This window comes from Sinocyclocheilus grahami, unplaced genomic scaffold (genome assembly GCF_001515645.1).
Source record: "Sinocyclocheilus grahami isolate Dianchi unplaced genomic scaffold, SAMN03320097.WGS_v1.1 scaffold512.1, whole genome shotgun sequence".
NCBI lineage: Eukaryota > Metazoa > Chordata > Actinopteri > Cypriniformes > Cyprinidae > Sinocyclocheilus > Sinocyclocheilus grahami.
The window spans coordinates 803,977-819,376 of NW_015505691.1; the positions used below are offsets into that span (position 1 = coordinate 803,977).

Here is a 15,400-nt window from a genome sequence, read left to right on the forward strand (position 1 = left end):
GATTCTGTCCTAATTCCCTTACATATTATTGGTGGAGTTCCCTTTAAAATCTTAAATGATTCCCTTTGAGCTAAATTGACCTGTTTCCCTTACAGGGTGCATAGTTATTATTATTATCATCATTATTATAATTATTATTTACTCTTACAATTACGTGATGCGTTTCTGGTCTCAAATTGTAGCTTTTTACTTCTTACAGTTTATAAATGTGTGAATTTCTGTCATTATGGTTCTTTTCCATAACACTGAATGTTGTAACAAAAGTAACAAAGAGTTGGTTATTATTATTATTATTAAGTCTCTTTCCGGCTCAAACTGCATTGGTTAAAGCTTATGGGGCTGTCACGTGATGAACGATTGACTCGAAAAACCCGAAGACTCGAGAAATGAACTAATCAATTCTCTTTCCGGCTCAGACTGCATTGGTTAAACTTATGGGGCTGTCACGTGATGAACGAATGACTCAAACCCGAAGACTCGAAACAGGTGAACTACTTGACTAATTCCTGTACAGAACCTATAAGATGTTGCGCAATGCGCGACTGAACGAATCACTCCCCAAGACGACTCGTTCTTCCTGAGTCACGAATCGTTCAAGAACGACCCAACACTACAGTGATCGCTGTAGCTGAATAAAACGCAGATAGAGAAATTTTAACTGAGGAAACCTGAAGACAATAAACATGCGATTGCACAAAATATATGGTGTCTGTGTTTGCGCAGAAACTCCACATATGCATAGTAGAAGTAATGCTCCAGGAAGAAGTATCCAGTGATCGCTGTAACGTTAGCTGAATAAAACGCGGATAGAGAAATTTTAACTGAGGAAACCTCAAGACAATAAACATGTGATTGCACAAAATATATGGTGTCTGTGTTCTTCAAGCAATCTTGGGTATATTTCATAAGGATAAAGTCAATTTATAATGCAATGCTAATCGACATAGCCTTTATCACTGTATATAATGCTATAACATAGTATGATTTCTGCCTTATTCTGTGATACGAAACCACATCTGATCGCAAAAATAAGTTATTTCAAACACTCGACTATGTTATGAAGTTAATATGGAGAGCATGACAATAAATTAAAATATCTTTGTTGGACAACAGGTTTGTAAACGACTCGTACACATGTAAAACTAGGGCTGCACGATAAATCGAAATGGAATCGAGATCGCGATTCGACAGAAGCCTGATCATCTTTCAGTGAAGCACGGTTCTGTGATCAGCAGTAAATCTCCATCCAAAGGCCAGAGGGCGCTCTCGCGCTGAAACTCTAAATACGCCTCGCAGAAGAAACCCAGAAAATGCCTATCACTGCAGCGGAATAAACAGAAGATTCAACTGCTTTCATTGATTCAACGTGACTAATAAACGCACGACTACGCAATATATGGTTTATCTGAGTGTTTATTATTATAATTTTAATTCAAATAAAGTATATTTATAATGTAATGCCTTTATCACTGCTTAAATACTATGAAATATGTTGCGTGCCTTATTCTGTGTAAGAAGCCACATCATCACACAGAAGGATTTATTTCAAACATTCGACTGACGTTATGAAGTGAGTTTGGTGTAAAAATATGTTATTAAATGTGGTGTTTTCACATGCTTTCAGATGGAGCAGCATCTGTCAGCACCTGTCTGGGCACATTTTGGTTTTAAACCTGACGAAAAAGGACGGCCGAAAGACATTGACACAGCAGTGTGTCGAATATGTAAAAGAGAAATACCAGCGAAAAGCGCCAACACCACAAATCTTAGAAACCATCTAAAGACACATCATCCCACTGAATTTGCCGAAGTTTGCAAGGCATCCAAACCCGCACATTCAGGTTCAATAAATTAGAATGTCGTGGAAAAGTTCATTTATTTCAGTAATTCAACTCAAATTGTGAAACTCGTGTATTAAATGAATTCAATGCACACAGACTGAAGTAGTTTAAGTCTTTGGTTCTTTTAATTGTGATGATTTTGGCTCACATTTAACAAAAACCTACCAATTCACTATCTCAACAAATTAGAATACTTCATAAGACCAATAAAAAAACATTTTTAGTGAATTGTTGGCCTTCTGGAAAGTGTGTTTATTTACTGTACATGTACTCAATACATGGTAGGTGAATGTACAGCGCTCTCTCACACCTTCAATACCACGACTGAGGCAAGGCACCAAACCCCCAACTGCTCCCCGGGCACCGCAGCATTTGTGTGTTCACGGTGTGTGTGTGTTCACTGCTGTGTGTGTGCACTTTGGATGGGTTAAATGCAGAGCACAGACCACACGTCACAGGAGTGGCTTAACAAGAGGAATACGACAACTGTAGTCAAATTCCTTGACATGTCTGTGTGTTGTTGCTCTCGATGCCTTGACCCCAGCCTCAGTCCATTCCTTGCGAAGTTCACTCAAATTCTTGAATCGACAATTTGCTTGACAATCCTCATAAGGCTATGGGTTGAATATTTCTCGGTTGGTTGTGCACACTTTTTCCTTCCACTCAACATTCTGTTAACATGCTTGGATACAGTCAGCTTCTTTGGCAATGAATGTTTGTGGCTTACCCTCCTTGTGAAGGGTGTCAATAAATGACTTTACAGTTTCAGAAACAAATATGATAATTTCAGAGAAATAAGGATTAATGTTTATATTATTTTACACATTATTATTATTATTATATGTATGTCTAATAAATTAATTAACGTAGGGTAAAGTAATATAAATACTAATCCTTATTTCAAATTGAAATGATCACAAATTTGTATCTGAAACTATTTTTGTAATGTAAATGTAGTTATTAATAAAACTATACCAAATATGTAAATTTTCCTCCAGGATGTCTCTACCCAATGCCGATGGGGTACAAAGCAAAAAATGATTGACAGAGTTCTGGAACAGCTACCTGCAATCAGACGTGTCCTGATTGATGACAGAAAACATGGGCACCTGAACCCGACCTGGCAGGATTTATCTGTCCTTGAGTCCATTAATGCAGCACTGAAACCTCTGGCTGATTTCACTGATGTTTTTTCAGGGGAAAAGTATGTGACAGTGTCTTCAGTGAAGCCTGTCCTGGACCTTTTAAAAGGGGAACTCTTATCCCCTGACCCCAAGGACACAATTCTAACTGAAAATATCAAGACATAAATGTGTGCTGTTCTTGATCAGAAATATAGCCCAGCTAAACTTCAAGAGCTCCTGAGAAAGGCCACCCTTCTTGACCCAAGGTACAGGGGTCACTTTGGAGAAGCAGCAATCATAAGTGACACCAAAGATGAGCTTTTAAAAGAGACGATGGAGATGACAGAAGGAGGACAAGAGGAAGGTGGAAAATACACTATAAAAATATTTGACAAATGTTATGTGAATATATATTTTAAGATAACCGCTGCCCTTCACTCTTTACAGTGTCTAACGAAGCAGTGGCAGAAGATGATGTGGATACAACACCTCCTGCACCAAAAAAGATGAGGCTGTGTGATCTACTGCAGCACAGAAGAGCTCAATCATCTACCCATGTGTTGCCAAAAAGAGTGCAAGCTGATGCTGAACTGACACGGTGCCTACAGGAAGAGGCACTAGATACCTCAGCAGATCCTCTGTTGTGGTGGAGAGATAATGAATCCAGGTTTCCTTTAATGTCCAAATTGGCAAAAAAAGTACATGTGCATTTGTGCAACAAGTACTGCTTCAGAAAGAATGTTCAGTACAGCTGGCAATATTGTGACCCCAGTTAGATGTTGTCTGAAGCCAGAGAAAGTCAACATGCTAGTGTTTCTTTCCCGTAATCTACCAAGCCATTAAGGAGCAGGGTCAGCCTTGTTCGGAAAGGTGACATTTATGGCCCGTTCTGTTATGGTCATAGTTTTTTTTTTGTGTGTGTGTTATTTACAGAATTTTCAAACATGTGATTATGGTTTTATTTGGAATCTACAGTATTTTCTTATGGTCACTGTATTGTGATGGTTTCTGTTATTTACAGAATTTTACGAATTTTAAGATACAGTATATATTATTCACTGAATAAATAACTTTATTAAATTTATTTAAATGTGCGAAGTGTGTTAATTGTATACTGCAAACAATCAATCGCCAAAGCCCTAAAACAAACAATTAATCGCTTAAGTACCAAAAACAGGCAATTAATCGTCACCCAAATTTCATAATCGTGACAGCCCTACCGTAGTTCACTGAGAAGCTATGCAAACAGCTGTCATTATCAGGAACGATTTCTTCAATTTCAGAATCGCACAATAAAATCGTCTGCGATTTTTTTTGCGTAACTTGTCAGTGAACTACGGCTGTGTGTAGTTAAATGCTGCTCCATCTGAAAGCACGTGATGATGATTTCCTGCTGATTACAGAACCGGCATTACTATCAAAATGACGCATGACGATCACATTCGATTAATCGTGCAGCCCTATGTAAAACTGTGTCGCACACGTGCTACTGTAGTACATTTACTCAAGGCTCAGACCGATTTTTGTCGCACTGTACAGCCCTATCCAAACCTGTTCCAGATTGTAGAAGGAGCTGCTCAATTTCACGTCCGCCTTCCTTCACGTCACTCCTCACAGTCGCACACAGAAATAGGTCAACAACAAGACTTTATTGTTATTATCACGGGAAGACGAATTCTTATCGTGTGGAAAATTTTTACCGGTATATCGCAAATGATAAGATATCGCCCATCCCTAATTGCGGCCAATTACATTTCCATTAATCACCCAGTTTGCGCTTCTCTAAAATTTAAACAAATAGCTTACATTCACAAAATGAGCTTGCAATAGCAGAAACAAGTCTTTTTAATGAAAGTAAAGGTAAAACTATTTAAAATACTTATGCTATTATTTCCTTACATTTTGTTCTAGTTTCCCAAATATTAATCTTAAACTGGGTTTTACATGACTCACAGCACTCTGTGAACAGCCAGCTTCTTTGGCAATGAATGTTTGTGGCTTACCCTCCTTGTGAAGGGTGTCAATAAATGACTTTACAGTTTCAGAAACAAATATGATAATTTCAGAGAAATAAGGATTAATGTTTATATTATTTTACACATTATTATTATTATTATATGTATGTCTAATAAATTAATTAACGTAGGGTAAAGTAATATAAATACTAATCCTTATTTCAAATTGAAATGATCACAAATTTGTATCTGAAACTATTTTTGTAATGTAAATGTAGTTATTAATAAAACTATACCAAATATGTAAATTTTCCTCCAGGATGTCTCTACCCAATGCCGATGGGGTACAAAGCAAAAAATGATTGACAGAGTTCTGGAACAGCTACCTGCAATCAGACGTGTCCTGATTGATGACAGAAAACATGGGCACCTGAACCCGACCTGGCAGGATTTATCTGTCCTTGAGTCCATTAATGCAGCACTGAAACCTCTGGCTGATTTCACTGATGTTTTTTCAGGGGAAAAGTATGTGACAGTGTCTTCAGTGAAGCCTGTCCTGGACCTTTTAAAAGGGGAACTCTTATCCCCTGACCCCAAGGACACAATTCTAACTGAAAATATCAAGACATAAATGTGTGCTGTTCTTGATCAGAAATATAGCCCAGCTAAACTTCAAGAGCTCCTGAGAAAGGCCACCCTTCTTGACCCAAGGTACAGGGGTCACTTTGGAGAAGCAGCAATCATATGTGAAATGCACTATAAAAATATTTGACAAATGTTATGTGAATATATATTTTAAGATAACCGCTGCCCTTCACTCTTTACAGTGTCTAACGAAGCAGTGGCAGAAGATGATGTGGATACAACACCTCCTGCACCAAAAAAGATGAGGCTGTGTGATCTACTGCAGCACAGAAGAGCTCAATCATCTACCCATGTGTTGCCAAAAAGAGTGCAAGCTGATGCTGAACTGACACGGTGCCTACAGGAAGAGGCACTAGATACCTCAGCAGATCCTCTGTTGTGGTGGAGAGATAATGAATCCAGGTTTCCTTTAATGTCCAAATTGGCAAACATTTGCATTTGTGCAACAAGTACTGCTTCAGAAAGAATGTTCAGTACAGCTGGCAATATTGTGACCCCAGTTAGATGTTGTCTGAAGCCAGAGAAAGTCAACATGCTAGTGTTTCTTTCCCGTAATCTACCAAGCCATTAAGGAGCAGGGTCAGCCTTGTTCGGAAAGGTGACATTTATGGCCCGTTCTGTTATGGTCATAGTTTTTTTTGTGTGTGTGTGTTATTTACAGAATTTTCAAACATGTGATTATGGTTTTATTTGGAATCTACAGTATTTTCTTATGGTCACTGTATTGTGATGGTTTCTGTTATTTACAGAATTTTACGAATTTTAAGATACAGTATATATTATTCACTGAATAAATAACTTTATTAAATTTATTTAAATGTGCGAAGTGTGTTAATTGTATACTGCAAACAATCAATCGCCAAAGCCCTAAAACAAACAATTAATCGCTTAAGTACCAAAAACAGGCAATTAATCGTCACCCAAATTTCATAATCGTGACAGCCCTACCGTAGTTCACTGAGAAGCTATGCAAACAGCTGTCATTATCAGGAACGATTTCTTCAATTTCAGAATCGCACAATAAAATCGTCTGCGATTTTTTTTGCGTAACTTGTCAGTGAACTACGGCTGTGTGTAGTTAAATGCTGCTCCATCTGAAAGCACGTGATGATGATTTCCTGCTGATTACAGAACCGGCATTACTATCAAAATGACGCATGACGATCACATTCGATTAATCGTGCAGCCCTATGTAAAACTGTGTCGCACACGTGCTACTGTAGTACATTTACTCAAGGCTCAGACCGATTTTTGTCGCACTGTACAGCCCTATCCAAACCTGTTCCAGATTGTAGAAGGAGCTGCTCAATTTCACGTCCGCCTTCCTTCACGTCACTCCTCACAGTCGCACACAGAAATAGGTCAACAACAAGACTTTATTGTTATTATCACGGGAAGACGAATTCTTATCGTGTGGAAAATTTTTACCGGTATATCGCAAATGATAAGATATCGCCCATCCCTAATTGCGGCCAATTACATTTCCATTAATCACCCAGTTTGCGCTTCTCTAAAATTTAAACAAATAGCTTACATTCACAAAATGAGCTTGCAATAGCAGAAACAAGTCTTTTTAATGAAAGTAAAGGTAAAACTATTTAAAATACTTATGCTATTATTTCCTTACATTTTGTTCTAGTTTCCCAAATATTAATCTTAAACTGGGTTTTACATGACTCTTTTGTAGTGTGGGTTTGGTGAAGTGAACTAAAAACAAACATTTTCATGCATGTCCTCCAAACTGACCCACAACTTAATCGGTTTATAAGTAAATAAACTCCACAAGAAACTTGTGGAGACAAACTACTATTTCAGCATTATTATTAATTTATTTTTTCTTCATTTTCTTTGTAGATATATATTTTTTTTCAATTGAATGTGTATGTTATGATTAGAGCCCGACCGATATATTGTTTTGCCGATATTATCGACTGATATGAGCCTGTCGCCGATATATCGTGCCGCCGATATGAATTTTTTTTTACAGAACATATAACGCAGATAAAATGCTTGAAATGGTGTAATTACTTCGTTTGTCCAGCAGAGCGTTCGCTACTGGCGACCTGGATGAAACGCTTTAAAGCTTAAGTCTATGGAAAACCATTGAAACTTTGAACGGCCACATCTCCATGACGGCGATACATTCGGGGGATCCCTTCAGCTCAAGGAACCCTCTCGAATGCGAATCGAGTGTACGTCTAGAGGCCCGCTTTTGAATGAGACCACCCCCGCCTCGATTGCCCCCGGGGTTCGGGAGTTACGGGTGGTTAAATTCACGGTCCGGCACCGACCTAGCTAGCGATCCCGGGGGGCTACCGACACGCAGAGTGTGGCGTTCGAGAGGGCTCCTCGAGCTGAAGGGATCCACCGAATTTGGTGGAGATCCGCCGGCACGTTCGCGAGATAGTGACACCAGTCAACACTTTCACTTCAGTAAGGAGGTCTCTTGTTCAGGCAGCAGCATTCAAGCGTTGTCTTATTCGACCGTAAGTTCCCCCGCGAAGAGGACTTCACATGAAATTCCGCCATGATTCCAGTTCCAAGGGAACGTACACGTTACATTCAAAGAGCATTAAAGTGCCCGAGATTTGAATTTTTATTGTATTTATTTACAGAGGTATATTATGTCACACTTCTCTAGTAAGTTTCGTCTGTGTGTGAAGACAGTAGCACAAATCCGTGAATGAATGTTCCGAAGTGAAATAAACTTCAAAGGAATAAAGAATGGAATTTATTTGAATTAAAGTTGAATAAACTTCAACTTCACTGTTCAGTGCACTGATGTCAGACTCATTTTGGATAATAAAGTTTGTTAAATTGTTAAATGCCCTGCCTCCATTATGTATCTTTGACACGTCATTATAAGTGTTTGATCACGACATTTGAGTGATCATTGCAAAAAATTTGTTTATGTATATATATAGTCTGTTTATGTATATACTGTATTCTATATATAGTACCAGTCAAATGTTTGGACACACGAATGGGAAAGTGTCCAAACTTTTAACTGGCACTGTACTATAATATACACAAAGAATATCGGCCGATATATCGATATCGGCCTTTTTACTCCCTAATATCGGTATCGGCCCCAAAAAACCTACAAACCCAATTCCAAAAAACTTGGGACACTGTACAAATTGTGAGTAAAAAAGGAATGGAATAATTTACAAATCTCATAAACTTATATTTTATTCACAATAGAATATAGATAACATTTCAAAATGTCTCACTTTCAACATTTGATATGTCATGCCATATATTGGCTTATTTCGGATTTCATGAGAGCTACACATTCCAAAAAAGTTGGGACGGGTAGCAATAAGAGGCCGGAAAAAGGTAAATGTTCATATAAGGAACAGCTGGAGGACCAATTTGCAACTTATTAGGTCAATTGGCAACATGATTGGGTATAAAAAGAGCCTCTCAGAGTGGCAGTGTCTCTCAGAAGTCAAGATGGGCAGAGGATCACCAATTCCCCCAATGCTGCGGCGAAAAATAGTGGAGCAATATCAGAAAAGAGTTTCTCAGAGAAAAATTGCAAAGAGTTTGAAGTTACAGTGCATAATATCATCCAAAGATTCAGAGAATCTGGAACAATCTCTGTGCGTAAGGGTCAAGGCCGGAAAACCATACTGGATGCCCGTGATCTTCGGGCCCTTAGACGGCACTGCATCACATACAGGAATGCTACTGTAATGAAAATCACAACATGGGCTCAGGAATACTTCAAGAAAACATTGTCGGTAAACACAATCCACCGTGCCATTCGCCGTTGCAGGCTAAAACTCTATAGGTCAAAAAAGAAGCCATATCTAAACATGATCCAGAAGCGCAGGCGTTTTCTCTGGGCCAAGGCTCATTTAAAATGGACCGTGGCAAAAACTGTTCTGTGGTCAGACGAATCAAAATTTGAAGTTCTTTTTGGAAAACTGGGACGCCATGTCATCCGGACTAAAGAGGACAAGGACAACCCAAGTTGTTATCAGCGCTCAGTTCAGAAGCCTGCATCTCTGATGGTATGGGGTTGCATGAGTGCGTGTGGCATGGGCAGCTTACACATCTGGAAAGGCACCATCAATGCTGAAAGGTATATCCAAGTTCTAGAACAACATATGCTCCCATACAGATGTCGTCTCTTTCAGGGAAGACCTTGCATTTTCCAACATGACAATGCCAGACCACATACTGCATCAATTACAACATCATGGCTGCGTAGAAGAAGGATCCGGGTACTGAAATGGCCAGCCTGCAGTCCAGATCTTTCACCCATAGAAAACATTTGGTGCATCATAAAGAGGAAGATGCGACAAAGAAGACCTAAGACAGTTGAGCAACTAGAAGCCTGTATTAGACAAGAATGGGACAACATTCCTATTCCTAAACTTGAACAACTTGTCTCCTCAGTCCCCAGACGTTTGCAGACTGTTATAAAAAGAAGAGGGGATGCCACACAGTGGTAAACATGGCCATGTCCCAACTTTTTTGAGATGTGTTGATGCCATGAAATTTAAAATCAACTTATTTTTCCCTTAAAATGATACATTTTCTCAGTTTAAACATTTGATATGTCATCTATGTTGTATTCTGAATAAAATATTGAAATTTGAAACTTCCACATCATTGCATTGTTTTTATTCACAATTTGTACAGTGTCCCAACTTTTTTGGGAATCGGGTTTGTATATCGGTCGGACTCTAGTTATGATATAAACAAATGCTAGACTTGCAATTCTTCACAAATATCATTCATATCTGTAGAGACAGCATTTTAATAAGGATCAAATGAGTTCATGTAAAAAAAAAAAGGAAACTAACCTGTTTGTTCCTCAGTATCATCTTGTTTCACACTGAATGCTTCTTCAATCCTAATGTCTTCACTTTCTTCTTTAATAAACGTCATCTTTATAACAGTTGTTCTGCGTGTTTGAGACAAACAGAACAATAAGAAAAAAGGAGGGGGGAAAAATCAGCAGCCAGCGCACCCCTTGCGAAAATTAACTATGGCTTTACTACAAATTAAACAACAAAAAAAGAAACATGGTTACTATAGTTAAACCACGGTAACCACAAATTAACCATGGTTTTACTACACTAACCATAGTTTAACCATGGTATTTGTAGTAAAACTGTGGTTATACAAATGTTAATCAATATGCCAAAAAAAAACAACATGGTTAACTAGACTTTTACTACAATAAAACCATGGTTAATTTTTGTAAGGGACTGACAAGGTAGGTCAAGTCAGGGTTAAAGTCAAGATTAGCCAAGCCCACTTTAGCCAGCAAGTGATTCAAGTGAGCCATTTTGCGAAGCAATTAGTTCAGCTCTACTTATATAGAGAACGAAATAAGATGCCCCTTTTCTGCAGATGAGCTTTAACGTTACTCACAAAAAGAATGTTCCTTAATGACAGATAAAACATTGCACTATTACATACAACAACTCTGAATTCACTTCATAGTTATTGTAAAAAAAACTGTAAAATTACCCGAATTGGTTGCATTGACTTATACTTTAAATGTTTAAATGCACAAACCTTTCTTCAGTCGAATCAACAAACGAACGAATGTGACGCGGCGCAGTCTTATGTCGTCACGTCGCCCCACCAAAATAAAAGTCCTCTCCTAGTTTCACACACACACACACACACACACACACAGATGGCCATAAATACATTAAAAGTAGTTATTACAAATTGCACATATTTGCTTATCAAATGTATCAAAAGTATAAAAGTATTTAATTAAGGCGAGACACTGCAGGTGAATAGGGTAAAAAAATTAACTATTAATTATCACCATAAATGGCTGCCCACTGCTCCGTGTGTGTGTGTGTGTGTGTTCACTGCTGTGTGTGTGCACTTTGGATGGGTTAAATGCAGAGCACTAATTCCAAGTATGAGTCACCATACTTGGCCACATGTCACGTCACTAAAAAAGAAAAGGTGTACGCCCTCAAAGTCAATTTTGTTATAAATACCCATAAAAATAAGTGGACAATATTCTCTGTCTCCAAACCACAGAAATCACATTTTGTCACATTCTGTCAAATCCAAGTGCTTTGGTACACCAGATGAAGTATTTTTAAATGTATTTCTTATCACTAACTTTGAGAAAATGCTGGAGAAATGGGTAAGTTGTTTACAGTCGCTGGGAATTCACAGTTCTAGAGATGTCCTTAACAAGGCCAGACATTGATTGAGTGAATGTACGGTGATTATACAAGTCTTGATGTGCTGCTGTTTGTGAATCGGTAACAGGGTTTAATTTAAATAATAGACTCACTGTGCAGTGTAGAGAGCTTTATCGATTACAACAGAACTCTGTGAGATTGCGATGAAGTGAGTAACAGCTGTTTAGTGATTATAAAGGAAGCGCTCTTTGCTCACTTATAATCCACTCAGAATTTAAATAAAAGTTTTGTTTTATTTGAGCCTGATGTTTTTTGTCCGTCTGGCTGCGTTCGAAACCGCATACTTCCCAGATCAGATTGAGTCTGACTGCAGCAGTGAGGGTCGTGATGGACGGCAGAGACAGATGAAGGTGGACACGGTGGTCTTCATCAGAATAAAGCTGCAGAACTGTCTCAGCTGTGTTGAGATGCAGTGTCACGAATTCAGTTCATGGACTTCCGTTCATTCACCCCCAGAGGTCACCCTTTCCATTACATTGACTCTCGCACAACACAAACCGTTGCATAGCACCCCGGACTACATATCCCATCATTCATTGCACTGATTACACACTGCACTGATTGCACTCAGCTGTTTCATATCACTCCTTCACTATAGAACACCCACTCAAACAACCATTCTCCGCTGAGTATTGTTTAGCCTGTACCCCGTTCCGAGTCTCTGTGTTTCCTTGTTTTGCCTTGCCTTGCCTTGCCTGTTCTCTCGGTTTCTGATCTTTGCCTGTTTTCCTGGATTTTTCCCTCTCGTCTCGCCCCTGTGATTCTGTCTGCTGATCAGTGACCTATGCTAGCCCTAGGACTATTCTTGTGTTTTGCCTGCCATATACCTGTTTGCTATTGATCGACCCTGCCTGTGTTTGACCACTTCTCTTGTTAAATAAAGCTTGCACATGGATCCGCACGCCTCTCGTCTCGTCAGCCCCGTTAAATGCAGTAGATGTGGGCTCACCGTCTGTAAATACATGATTGTTAGAACAATATGTTTGAATAAAGCTTTGTTTCATGCGTCGATGACTTGTATTTATTTATTGTCATGGTTACTTTTATTTATTTTTACTCATTTATTCATGTTTCCTGTTTTCAGTCAATAAAATATAATTGTTTCATTAACTTGTGCATTCATTACTTGACTGAAAATTTAGATGTATTCACCTTGGCTGCGTTTGTCTAGTGTGTAGTCATGCATAGCTATGGCATATGACAAAACAAATTACATTTTGCTTGTTTTACTAAAAAATAGAATTAATTATTGGTCAGCATTTATCATTATTATTGCTCATAAGTGTTGGGCTAGCAGTGCATTCTGGGGTAATCTTAATTTTTAAGTAGTAATACTTACATTTCTCGATCTTCTCCAAAGGCGAGATCTTCTAGCAGCTGATCGACGTCTCCTTCGTGCAGATATTACAAATATAAACGCTGAGGAAAACTGTACTAGGTAGTGTTGTGGAGTTACTGATGCTATGAGGTGTTAGTGCACCTGTCCCTCTTATGTTCTTATGTTTTATTAATACTGCAGAACTTATAATTACATACAAGCTCAGGGAAAGATGGTTGTATCTTTAACAATGAACAATCATAATGACAAACAACAGAAAACATAAATATAATGGGTTTGCATACATCATAGTATGAGATTATACACAGAAAAAAGGCACAATGACCAGGTTAAATATCTTTGAATAATCATAATATTCATATAATCAGTGCATCAAAATATTGCATTTGTTGTTGTTGTTGTTTATAAGCCGGAGGGATGAAACGAGAGAGCTAAATTCAACAAGAAAAAGAGGAAAACAAAGGAGATTTAAGTTGGTTTTGCTTGTGGATGAAAATGTTTGCACATAAAATAAAGTAACAACATATTCAAGAGATAACGATTTCGGGTTTTCGTAATAAAAAATAATATATTTAAGGATTAAACTGTGGGTCATATTAGTAGGGTTAAAAATATAAACATTTTAATCAACCCAAAATGTATTGGTTATACAATCACAAAAAAAGGGCAGCGGTTTCTTCAACAAGACCACAAAATGAGGAAATTTCATAAACATCAAAATATTTACAGAGAGATCAATTAAACCTGTCGCTCGTATCTTTTAAGTTGTTGCGCTTGTTATAACGTCGTAGATCATATGATAACGTCAACATTCATACTCAACGAGATTTGGCTGTAGAGTACCTACTCTTTTAGCGCTCATTAAGTAAGTACTTATTGAAATTAAGTACCTACTCATTGAGTGTGCGATTTCGAATGCAGCCTCTGTTTTGTGTCTGCCTTGTTGACCTAGTTTTCCTTAGTTGCCCTGATTAGTTTATTCTGTTCACCTGTGTCTTGTTAATCAAGTCATTTAGTCCCTCTTGCTTTTTCTGTTCTGGGAAGTTCTCCCCATTTCTGTTCAGTCCTAGCCGGTTATTGATCATGTGAGTTGACGTTATGTTGGTGTTGTGCTACCCCTTGTTCCTGGATTCCTTCTGTTTCTTGTGTGGATTTATTATTAAAAGACTGTTTTGGAATTGCTCCTGCATCGTGCACTTAGTATCAGCACCCAACACATGACAGAATAACTGGCCAACAAAAGGTTAAGTAAGGCCTGGGGGTCCGTGTACCTTTGCGTCAATTCGTTTTTCGTTTTTTAACCCAGAAATGAAATACGGAAAATGCGGATTCTTCTTTAATGGTTCAAACACTGATGAATAGAATAAGCAGACACAAACTAATTTTCTTTATTCAAAATTCGTATTTCATTAAAAATCTTAAAAATTATATAAAGCTTGTTTTTTAATGTATATAAATGCTAAAGTTAATTCATACATTTTTTAGCGTTTCTTTACAGACGCTAGCGCCCTCTTGTGCTACTGATTTGGCTACCATAACTGCTTTATGAAAACCTTTAGCTTCGATATTTTTATGATCTTAAAGTGCCCCTATTTTGCCCCCTATTATTTTAAGGTTCCTAGTAGGGATGCACCGATACCACTTTTTCCAGTACTCGCCCGATACCGATACTTTTATTTTTGGTACTTGCCGATACCGAGTACCGATACCGATATTTTTATTGCATTTGTAAATTTTTTAAATATTGGGTACAGAAACCAAAAGAGTATGTATAATGTTAGTTGGTTAACTTAATTTATCAAATAGATACAGTCGAACCAACATTTATTCAGACACCTTCAACATTTCTCATGTTATCGGAGTTTATTCGCTATAGTTTAGAAAATGGTAATACAATATGACAAGAACTCAGAGTTAAACTGTGTCAGAACAAATTCAGCTTGATAATGTTAGATAACTTTGATAGAAAGGTATGTAATGGATTACAATAAACCAAAAATTAGACAGCTGTTAGTATGACAATATTTACACAACTATCAATACTTAGTCGGGCAACCCTTAGCCTTAATGACAGCCTGTGGTCTCCTGGGCATGCTGTCACCCAGGTTCATGCAAACCTCAACTTCAGTTTTTTCCCCAGACTCTGTCTGAATCATTTTTGGTCCCAGATTTGTATCAATTTTACTGGTAGTCCACTGTATGAAGAATTTTTGGGTATGATTTGTCACAGTTTACTTTATTTTGCTATCCTCACTTACATAAATGAACTATAGTGTCCTGCACCCACTAGTAAAAAAAATAT

General features: G+C 38.0%; 1 protein-coding gene across 2 annotated transcripts in view; it reads right to left on the reverse strand.

Annotated features, from left to right (window-relative positions):
* LOC107554748 (gastrula zinc finger protein XlCGF57.1-like) overlaps positions 1-15,400 on the reverse strand; it is a 26,724-nt gene that overhangs the window by 3,740 nt on the left and 7,584 nt on the right. Inside the window, exons 1-2 of one of the 2 annotated variants that reach the window (XM_016237346.1) lie at positions 11,104-11,184; positions 10,383-10,483 (exon numbers count right to left, since the gene is read on the reverse strand). In XM_016237346.1, the coding sequence (XP_016092832.1) occupies positions 10,383-10,467 (85 nt within the window). In that variant the 5' untranslated portion in view covers positions 10,468-10,483; positions 11,104-11,184. Of the gene's footprint in view, positions 1-10,382; positions 10,484-11,103; positions 11,185-15,400 lie in introns of those variants that run through there. The other variant, XM_016237347.1, reaches the window with a different exon arrangement.